Here is a 12,038-nt window from a genome sequence, read left to right on the forward strand (position 1 = left end):
GCAGGGGCTCTCACCACCCATCAGTGACAGTGTGGGAATCCGCATCCATCAAATAAAGGGCAGCATTGCATGTGGCTCAGGTAACATGCTAGGGAAGGGTAGAGCAATGCTGGCCAGTGTTAAGAGAGAGAGAGAGTAACACTGATCCTGAGATGTCTTAGGTGAGCTGTTGTCCTGGAGGTCTGCCCCCCCCCCCTCTCTCTCTCTCTGTGTGGGGGTGGGGCATTGTTTCTGGACCTGTGAAAATGGGCTGCCTCAATAGGGTCATTAGTCCCGGAGGGACAATTCCACCCTGGTCCCAGAGACAGAGGGAACATGTTGCATGCTATAGGAATTCCCTTACAATGATTTATTTTTTTATTACACATACTATTGTTTGACTTTAAAGCAGTTCACATGTCTGCCTCTGAGAGAAGAACATATACACAGTTATTTTTAATTTGAGCAAAGATACTTTGTACTATTTTGTGCTGATGGTTAATTGTCATGCAAATAATTTCAATTAACGGTTTAATTCTGTATTTCTTGTACATAAATACTGTAATATAATAATAAAAATAATAATAAACCAGACCCATATGATTTACTTCAATACTATGAAAATTATATAATAGAATAGAATAGAATAGAATAATATAATTAAAATTAATTATTGTGGTTATCTCAAATAACTGTGATTAGTTCAAATAACCACAATCGGATGATTATTCAATAATAGTGGTATTAATTTATTTGGCATTTATGTTCTGTAAAAAAACAATTGTTTCAGCTTCATGTTTGTATATTAGGTGCAAATATTAATATTTAAGCATATTAATATATATAAATATGAATACAAGGGTTTCGTAATTAATATAAATATAAGGAAGTTTGTAAAATAAGTATATACAATAAGTACATACATAATCAAATTAATAAATACATTTGTAAATTAAAAAACAATCAATAAACAAATTAAACTTCCAATGTCATGCCATAATACACACTACATGGAAATCTACAACTGAATCCAATAAATATGTATTCAGGATTGAAAAAACAATATACATTTACATTTAAAAATCTGAATGATGACATGCCTGATGTTGTAAGATTACATAGCTTCAATATAGCAGAAAAATTAGATACAGTGGGGAAAAAAAGTATTTAGTCAGCCACCAATTGTGCAAGTTCTCCCACTTAAAAAGTAGGTCCATGCAAGTAAACACATTTTTAAGTGTTGATTTCATATGCAGGTTTCTCAGTATAATCTCTGAGAAAAAGGACTGGTCATTTTAGACTGATACCAGCATCATTATGACAGTCAGAAATGCATTTGTGCTGAGGCACTGTTGATCATGGTTGTGCACACTGAATCTGTCATGATAAGCAGGCTCTTGCCTTACACCTGCTGATATTTAGATAAGATTAAATTTGAGAGGGGGTGGGAGATAATTTGGGCAGGTGGGGGCAGGGATGCTCATGGCAGGGCAGAAAGAACAACATCTTGTCTGCTTGAGCATGAGTGCAAAGGGTCACGAGGTCCTGTTTACCTGTAGCAGGTATTTCCTCTATGGGCTGATAAGAGCCAACCAGGGGAAGTGCTCCGTCACAGGTGAGTGAGAGAGAGGGAAGCCAGATCTGCTGCTTAGAAGTGCAGACTCTGACACACAAACTTGTTGTGTAACCATGCCTGGGGCACAAATCACACCTATATACACATGAGGAGTAACTAACTAATATCGTGACGCTACTACCTTAACTACATTTTAATAGTGTGACAATATTTCAGCTATTTTCATAATAGTGTAGCCTAGCTTTTCTTGTAACGAGCTTTATCCAACTGGTAGCGATATAATGCAACCCAACATCACCTCAACAGTCTCTTTCATACCTAGCGATAGAACCTAGTGACATTCATATGACAATATCTCTGAGCACAGCACTCTGCAGTAGGTAATCCCACCCACAGACCCCTAGTGTGGCCCGTGTCAGAGTTTGAAAGGGAGCAGAGCAGGTGAGGCACAACGGATGGATGGAGACTGAGGTTGTTTATTTTCACTCTGCTCTTCCTCTTCCTCCATTACCTGAGCTCTGGGTGCTCCACTTGCCCTCAGGTGCTGAGAGGAGGCGGTGAGCCTGAACATGTTAACAAGGGAGGATCCCACAACCGTATTGAGAGACACGCTGCACTGCTGAATGGAGCTTTCAGCAAGGAGTGTGGAACAGATCACAAGACGACCCTCTCTTTTACTTCCCTAAAAATAAAGAGTGACATTAATGACCAGAAAATTATTAGCCAGTGCAGTTTTTATGTGTTTGTTGTACATCCCCATCTTGTTGTACATCCCCAATTGGTAATGAATGATCTGAATAAACCTTAATAGACATATACGTAATTACATAGCTATTTATAATATCCTGTGTCTGGACTGAAAATACATACTTAGGCTAATTTTCTGTTTTGTATGTGACCAGGCATCCTTCACTTTCCAGAATTGTCCCCATTTTATTCAGTGTGTGCTGAAAACAGCCTGGAAAGTGGCATAACGTGCTAGATATTGCACATTTTAGATATTTGTTAACTCATAAATGGTTTCTGTATTTTGTGGGATACAGACATTTGAGAAGCTGGAGGAAAGAACTTTATTTTGGGGAAAAATAAATATTGAAAAAGGGCTCCCTGCAACTATTCAGGTCAAGTGACTTGGGATAAAAAGTCTCCATCTTTATGTAAAGTAGAATGACAGCATGCCATGAACAGGCCTTGAGGTAATATATTGTATATTTTATTTTAATGTATATGAACTGTAAAATTGAAAATAAAAATAATATTTTAAAGAAACCATGAAATTGTATTTCACTCCTAATTTTGGAAAATAGCAATACATTTTTTTTCTTAGGAATTCATTTTATTTATTAAAAGCTATCATTTAATTTAACATTATTATTGATTTATTTAATAATAATTCATTTTATTTATTGTTATTTATTTTTTTAAGAGTTAAACACCACATATTTCAGTTGCATCTTTATTTTCAGTTTTGGAAAGAAAAAAAAACAATCAGAGTTTCAATCAGAGTATACTATATTATTTAAAAAGCTTCATAATAATGAATTAGTTTGAGTTTCTCTTTAACTTATTACATTAGATCCATGCAACATTTATTTAGATGATGCACATTTTTATCTTAGTTGCATTTCATAACAATTCAGCATTGTAACTGTTCGTGCTCATGCATTGTTTTGGATGTGGCTTGACGTCATTATCAGCAGTAGACTGGGGAGACAAGGATGTCTCTAAGTTACTAAGAACAGTTTGATGTGTTAATGACTAAATATAATTGAGAGTAGTATGCCAGAGTTCTACAGTATATGTTGTAATTAATTTACATTTACCGTGATCAAAATATACACAACAAATTTGTGGATTTGTCCTTTTTGACTTACTTGCATTATTTCAATCATTTGTGGACTTATATTAAGGCAAAGTGTTATGAATGAAATAATTTTACTTTTATAACACTTACAGTTGCCCTCAGCACAGGTGTGAGAATATATTAACTCGCTAGTTAAAATGCTTCATCATAGTTACAGATGCTTTCCGCTAGTGCTTAGAAAAATCACAAGAGCACAAGTTATGAAGCTGAATTGGACAGAGGTGAGCATTGTTTGTGAGCACTTTCCTTCCTCAGGCTCTCCTCCCTTCTGCAGATCCGCTCATTATAAGCGAAGAGCAAAGGTAGCGCACGGCAGCCATTGTGGCCGATCGGAACCTGAAGCACCCTCCAATAAGCAGGAGAACAGCATCGTAGGCATTGCAGCACCCCACTTCAAACCTACCAAAACCCCATTTTCAGGCCCCACAGCTGCTCCGGCTCTGCAAGAGCACTTAGCCATGTCATTCTATCCGCCTCTCCGGACCAGAGGACACGGGCGCAGTTTTGTGTGCCGCTGTCTCTGATATGACTCCAGAAATGGAAATGAGGCCATGGATCTTCATTAGAAGAAGCAGGTGTCCTCTGGCCTGCCCAGGTGAAGACGCTGGGAGGAGTGGGCAAGGGGGGAGGGGCTCCTCACGATGGCTGGTGGCCCTCATTTTGGCCCCTCATCCCCCTCCCCCCACGACACTTAATTGCCCGTGTAATGAGCTACTGTTGAATGGGCTTACTTGTGTGGAGGTACTTGAGGAGCCATGCATTAGGGGTACCTCCTGCAGCTCCTAATCGCAGAGCCTGTATACAGAGAGCGCCGTGTATGAATCGCCAGAGAGAAAGACACTCACCTCTCCTCTGCATCATTCTTGTTTGCATTCGCCCCCACCTCCAGCCCCTCTGCTTTGTCTCCAGGTTCATGCTGGTGAAATTAACAGGGCTTTGAAACCTGTGGAAGCGAGGCAGCCTTAAAGGCCCTTCAAGGCAAATGAGGATCCTGGAGAGTGAGAAGTTTTCTTATGATGGGACACCTGTTTCTGACACATATCTTGTCTTTCTGTGCTTGAGGATGCAGAACACCTGCACATAGACAATTACATGCTCGTTTACTGCAAAAATCATCCGGACCAAACATCACGAACCATTGAAAATCTCCAATTTTATGCTGATTTAAAATACTTTAAATTGTGAAATGTGTTCTGAAAAGTCATTTTCATTTTGGCAAATTATCACCATTATAATGATAATGCTAAAATAAAAAAAAAAATTAAAACTTTGAAAAATCTGAATCAACTTAACTTTAAGGAGCTTGAGAATTTTAAGCAGCAAACAGCAACTGCAGCTTGCACTTATAATAAACAGAACGTTATCGTCTTTACGTTATCGTGGATGTTAATAGTTATCGTTATAGTTGTGAACGGGCCTTTATTCATATGAATCATATGATAACATTCATTCGTTTTAATTATCGGCCATTGGTGTGCATGCTAATACAGTCATTATTATAGTTATCTTTATGCTTATTGTTACTTTTGTGAAAAAGCCTTTATTCGTATGAATTGGATCATCTTATTTGTTCATTCATTATGTTATCATCTGTTGGTGTGGACGCTAATATAGTTATCATTATATAAGTCTTTATAGTTATCGTTACTGCTGTGAACGGGCCTGTAGTTGTATGAATTCATACAATCTCATTTGTTTGTTTTCTGCTTATGCCTCATTGGTTATGTTTACGGGTGGACCTTCATTTTTTTTTTCAAAAAAAAAAAAAAATTTCTGAAAGTATCACATTGCACAAATTCAAACAAAGTAGACATTTCATAAAATAGTTAAATTTTCTCATGATATCAGTAATACTTAAGAAACTCAAGATGTGCATTATGTATCATCACTTTAGACCTCTAAGAGTACTCATCCAGCTCTTCTCACCCTGTTTGCTGCACAATATTAGTCCCCCTGGTCCCTCCGCAGGGTGCCTGACAAATAAAGTGCTGTTATTGGGCTCCTTCTCAGGGCTGGGGGTTAATGATTAGTGCTGTTGGGGGTTAAAGCCCAGAGATAGGGCCTTTCTCCTGTGCTTCAACAGATGTTGGTGGGCCTTTAATGTGGTTATCAGGATGGAGGGCCTTCTCAGGCCCTCTCTTCCATTGTGTGCTGCTGCATTCCAGGGCTCAGCCACGGCAACAGGGCATCATGGGAGAACAGCCAGGGGCTCCCGCTGGGCCACTGTGGGCCTGAGTTCTGACAGCCAGGGCAGCCCCCTCTCCCACACTGCATCCACACTACTGATCACACACTATTCTTCACACCTCCTGCTTACTACACACACACACACACACACCCTGTTCCTCTGCCTTCCTGCCCTTTCCCACACCAGCTTTTATGAGCTAATTTATGGGCAAAAAGTCTAAAAATGCTCCTTTTACAGTTTACATTGTAAAGTGTTTACTTCAAACCCCAATTTCCCTAAAGTCATGCTGTCCATTAGGGAACGCTAATTTAATTTATTTAGTTGTATTTGTGTATCAGTAATGCATAAATGTTCTATTTTTTCATACATTATATTATCAATTAAAACTGTAATATTGTGAAATATTACAATTTAAAATAACTGTTTTCCATATGAGTATGTTTTAAAATTAATAAAATATATATTCCTGTGATGCAAAGCTGAATTTTCAGAATTATTACTCCAGTCTTCAGTGTCACATGAGAAATCAGAAATCATTCTAATATGCTGATTTGCTGCTCAAAAAGCATTTCTTATTATTATCATCAGTGTTGGAAAAATTTTTCTGTGAAAACGGTGATACATTTTAGCAGAATTCTTTTGATGAATAGAAAGTTCAAAACAACAGCATTTATTTGAAATATAAATATTTTTTAACATTATAAATGTCACTATTGATGCGTCCCTGCTGATTAAAAGTATTAATTTCATAAATAAATAAACAAACTACACTCCAAACTTTGAATGGAAGTGTATATATAATAATTTGAATTAATGAACGAATGAATTAATTAATTAATAAACAAACAAATGAATGAATGAATAAATAAATAAATAAAATGTAATAATTTTTGACCTGTTTCTGGTTCTGAGTTAAAAAATATGTCTCACAACTGTGCCTTTATGTTTTATAATTGTGATTTTTATATCTCACTGTGTGACTTTTATCATAAACTTTATTTTTTATTTTTTTTATTTTTTTTTCCTGAACCAGAAATGGCTTTCATACTTTTTGGCCTTTTTTAGTTCATTTTAAGTGATCTTGCAGTGTGACTACTGACAAATAAAATACAACCATTCCATGTAGTCTTTTACCATTCATGAGCTCCTTAAAGCTGCACGCATGTTTGAAATAGTTTGAGATCACATCACACCACAGAACATCAACTTTCCATAAGTATTTAATGTCGACTAACCATGTATGGATGAATACACAAGCGTGGTGCTTAATGAACGAATGAATTAATTAATTAATAAACAAACGAATGAATGAATGAATAAATAAATAAATAAAATGTAATAATTTTTTACCTGTTTCTGGTTCTGAGTTAAAAAATATGTCTCACAACTGTGCCTTTATGTTTTATAATTGTGATTTTTATATCTCACTGTGTGACTTTTATCATAAACTTTATTTTTTATTTTTTTTCCTGAACCAGAAATGGCTTTCATACTTTTTGGCCTTTTTTAGTTCATTTTAAGTGATCTTGCAGTGTGACTACTGACAAATAAAATACAACCATTCCATGTAGTCTTTTACCATTCATGAGCTCCTTAAAGCTGCACGCATGTTTGAAATAGTTTGAGATCACATCACACCACAGAACATCAACTTTCCATAAGTATTTAATGTCGACTAACCATGTATGGATGAATACACAAGCGTGGTGCCGTCGATGCCACTCTCATGTGCCATGTATCGTGAGTGTCAGAGAGTTAGCAGCTGTGTGCTTGTTTGTATACAGATGCATGGAGTTTGCAATGATAATTACCCTGCAGCTGCACTCCAGGGCCCTGGGCTGCAGTTTCTCACCGCGCCACCATTGTGTCTGTGCGCAGAGCAAGAATGTGGGAAAGTGAAGTAATTAAAGTATTCTGTAACCCAATTAACCAAATTGCCCCCCAGCACCATCAGCAGGCCAGGATTACACACTCAGAGAGGCCAACGCTTCACCCAGCCTTTCTCCCAATGATACCTGCTGCCCACAGTGTTTAAAGACTTTAGTTAGGGGGGTGTTTAACAACTAACTTGCGAAGTAAAGACAAGTGTTTGACAGCCATTCTGCTTTGGCTAGAGAGTTTCAGGAGGAAGGATTGCTGGAAGAGATCAGCAGGACCCACTGAGTGGGCAGAGAAAAATAGGTAAGCCTCTCTTCTCCGCTGAGTAGAGCTATTCATTAGCGCTCTGATTTATACATCCTTCTGCTTTAATCTGCAGCCAGGCCAGTGAAGATGGATGGGTGACAGTCCCATCGGTCCCAGCGATTCAGCACTCAATCACCACGGAGACAAGCAGTGAAACCGGGAATGCTGAAAGCCCACAACCTGAGGGGGGGAAAATTATAAAAAAGAGAGTAGATAAGTTTTAGAAGTGTAAATCAAACTGTTGTCACTTTCCATGAATACAGTCCCATTACTTTGGGGTCCTATGTTTTTTTAAGTATTACAGATACAAATCTCATGTTTTGTGCTGTGAAAAAATATATATTTTAGATAATTTTTTAAACATATGTAAAGTAATGGAGTTTAAAAACATTAAATAAATGCCCGCCATCAAAATTTTATGCTTATTTAGAGTTTATTTCGATGTAACATTTTATAGTCTATATTTAGTTAATTAATTCGTTTGTGTGTTTATTTTACTGGAAAATAACAATAAGGTTTTAAACTGTATTTACCCTTGTTTTGGTATATGTTGCAAAATTTAAAATCTAATTTAAAATGAATTAAAAAATTTTTTTTAAACAAAACAATTCATTTCAAATCAACTTTGACATCCTAAAGTGGACAAACAACATTTTCTTAAGTTAAGTTTAACTTTCACTGACCATCAGTTGAAAAAAAGAAAAAATGTGTGATCAGGCATCCTTCACTTTCCAGAATTGTCCCCACAGAAAAAAAAGTGACACATTTTTAAGCATTTCAGGTTTTATTTTGAATGCCATTTTTTTCACAGAAAAGGAAATAATTTAATCAATCTATCTCATCTATTCAGATCCCAAAATGAGATCTTGTCTACTTCCTCTGGAGTAAATAAGCAATACATGTATTGGTTTAGTATCTCTTTGTTGAGTTGCTCTATCCTGGGCCCGTTTGCTGTGCAGTGTGTTTGAAAAGAGTGAACAATGACAATCCACAATGAAGGTGCTCAATTAACTGTATAACCCAGCCATCAATTAAGATATCAATTACCAGGTTGATTGATGGGCCTAAATGATTCGATTCATTTTCTCCATCCAGCGGAAAAACACTGAAAGCCACAGGATGTGAAAATTAGCTGATGAATGTTATATCCAGTCCACCTCACCTATCGATAAGATAAGAACATATTTTTTTAATTCTTCCTTTTAACTGCATTTAAAAAAACAACAACTATTAAACACATATTTTTCAGTGTGAACAACTGTATACCCTAACACATTTTACATATATTTGTTATACCATTCCATTTTAGAAAACAAATTCACATTTGATCACATCTGAAATAATAGAATTCTAGTCGGTGAGGCTATATAATGTTGAATTATTTATTGTATAATATTGCTAAGATAATATTGTATTTTTTTTTCAAGCAATCCTACTCAAACCTTCAGAATCTAACTCAATATGCTTAAAGTTCTGTAATAAAAAATAGCTTTTCCACTTTAGCAGTTACTCAGAAGTACAATTCCTTGCACACTGCTTTCAAAGGGAATGGTTAGGCTACAAAAATGAATTATGTACCAGTGCATTACGTTTTGTTACAGTTAGCAGAAAGGTATGATAGAGCAAATTGTTGTGCGAGCATTTGAAGTGCTTCTATTTTCTATACAGAAAAATGTCGTTTGTTTCTGAAGATTCTTTTGTAACCAATTTGACAATGTAATTTCATTATCAATGCAATATAAATGACTGTTTGTTGAATCACACAAGCTGACATAATTCACTTTATTCTTTTTCTTTACATTTATTTTGTATGTCTCCATACAAAATAAACACGCAGGAACAAGATAAAAGCCTCATCTGTAATTGTAGTATTTCTTGTGCTCGCAAACTCACAAAATAATTTGTATACATTATTTTGAACGATAATATATTTTGTGTCCTACTGTTTTATATTACACTTATATTTTACATGACAAACTTTCCTGTTATTCTAATCATCCTATTTGAGCCAACAGTACAACACTTAGCTTTTTTTTTCTTTATTAGCAATTTGACAAACGCCCCCCTTTTTTTTAACATCCCCATATCATTCTGCTTGACTTTCCCCCGGTTTTGAATTTGGTTATTGATTGCCTGTTCTGTTTCACTTGGAAAAGGTTGATAAAAAGAGGTTTTCACTTTCTCTATTGGATGTGACAGCTCCCTAACAAGAATAATGGAAAGGCTCCATTCACAGGCAAATCAGCCCAATTCAGCGTGCCCCTACACACTCAATGGAGGAGTCACAGCCCTTCCCTGCCCATTCCATCACAAACATCTCTCTTCAGCACCCCTCAAACTTAGCACAACATTCCTCTTTGTCAACCTCTCTGCTCGGCCATCGATCGGTCGGTGAATCGGTGAATCGGTCAATAAGCGCATGATGAATTTTTAAAAAGACAACTAAATAGATGACAACCATCAGCTGATTTTCCGGGCCTGTCTGCAACAGCTGATGATGCTTTGAAAATCTCTCAGGACAGTTTCTGTTGGCATAAACAACATGGCTTTTTAAAACGGCAAATTGCGTGTTCAAACAAATCCTTTCAATCCATTGCAAATCAGCATTTCCCAAACACAGAAATTATACATCCTCTAAAGAAATATGATATCATTCCTTTCACAATCTAATACCCTGGATTTATTAAGAGAAACCCTAACCCTCAATCTCACTTGTGCAAAACAGCATCCTTTAAGCTGCATGTAATGACAAGAGGCCAAGCCCCTGGAATTCCTCTGCTCGGCTGTACAGCAGCCAGGTGACAGCAGCACACAGGTGTGTGGATTCAGAACACCAGCACTGGGCTTGTTCACAGGGGATTATGGTATCAGAATGAACCTGGCTGAAGAGAGGTCATGGCTACTGGGCTCAGGCTTGTGTAGGGAGGTGCTGTAGAGTGAAGCTAAGCTTCTGTGAACTCCTGCACACAGTGGCATCCGTTTTAAGTTAAGTTGGTTAATTAGAAGAGAAATAGCATTCCACGCTAACTAGATAAACAATACTTGCACAGCACAATATATAAACTTAGCTTTTATTGGTTTTACTTGCATCACATTCTCTAACGCAGAAAAAACATCTCATTACACATAATGAACCCTTTAAATAATAACTAGATATACTTGCACAGCACAATATTTAAGCTCACAATATGTAAACTAAGCTTTTATTGGTTTTACTTGCATCACATTCTCTAACTCAGAAAACAATATCTCATTACAAATAACGAACCCTTGATTTAATACATTGATTTTTCACACTGAGTTTAACCCTGTTTTATTCTTACAGTTATCTGTGAAAATTCTGTTCTAGTGTAAAGCAGAAGTTCAGCTGATGCGCAAGCATTTATTTAAACAGGTCGGGCGCGTGCTGTGAATTCGTTCAATCAGTGAGATACCGCAAATAAGAACGTTAGCCTGTGGCTTTATGAATGTAAATAGCCTACTGGGTTACAATGAATGGAGCTAATTTGTGAACACTGAAATGTTCACTTTTTCAATTAGTACAGCCACACACAAAATGTAGACATACTTGTGTTACCATGATTTTAGAGTTGGAAAAAATTTTAACAGAATTAATAAGTGCTGTTTTTTTAAAAAAAAGAAGCTTTTTTTAACCTCTTAAGACCAGAGAAAAGATTTTTAGGAAATAATATCGTTTTTTTTCATGTCTTTACATTGTTTAGAGCATAAAAATAAAAATATATATTTTTTTAAATGATATTTAATTCATAAGTTATGCTATGTCCTCAGTAGAGGACATCGGGACTCAGTTAAAAAAATGATAAAAAGACATGAATGAACATGCATAGGCAAAAACAATAGATTTTTTAAATCATCAATACATTTTTAGTTTTCAGGATTTTTTTTTTTTTACCAAACTTTGTATATAAAGATGATTCTCACCTATGTTATAACAGAATGATTTGATATTTAATTTTTCTTTCTGCAAAATGTGTGTAAAATGGACATAAATGGGTTTTCTCATTATATACAATGTATCTAAACTAAATCTAATTTGCATATTAATGTGTTTTTGGGGCAACATGTAATGAAAATAGAAGTGTAATAATGGGAGTAATATTTGACAAGATTTTCATAATAATATATAATATTTCATAGAATACTGAAACATAATTTCTTTCCCTATTAATTTGTTATGTCTCCCAAAATGCTAATAAACATGCTTTTAGTCCCAGTGTCCTCATATG

General features: G+C 36.0%; 1 protein-coding gene across 3 annotated transcripts in view; it reads left to right on the forward strand.

The window, feature by feature from the left end:
- LOC107560490 (uncharacterized) overlaps window positions 1-8,051 on the forward strand; it is a 50,203-nt gene extending 42,152 nt beyond the window's left edge. For all 3 annotated transcript variants that reach the window (XM_016244691.1, XM_016244700.1, XM_016244707.1), the window contains 2 exons: window positions 7,722-7,788; window positions 7,865-8,051. In XM_016244691.1, the coding sequence (XP_016100177.1) occupies window positions 7,722-7,788; window positions 7,865-8,015 (218 nt within the window). In that variant the 3' untranslated portion in view covers window positions 8,016-8,051. The remainder of the gene's footprint in view (window positions 1-7,721; window positions 7,789-7,864) is intronic.
- Window positions 8,052-12,038: the final 3,987 nt, after the last annotated feature.

The sequence above is a fragment of the Sinocyclocheilus grahami genome, unplaced genomic scaffold, assembly GCF_001515645.1.
Source record: "Sinocyclocheilus grahami isolate Dianchi unplaced genomic scaffold, SAMN03320097.WGS_v1.1 scaffold23.1, whole genome shotgun sequence".
Classification (NCBI taxonomy): Eukaryota; Metazoa; Chordata; class Actinopteri; order Cypriniformes; family Cyprinidae; genus Sinocyclocheilus; species Sinocyclocheilus grahami.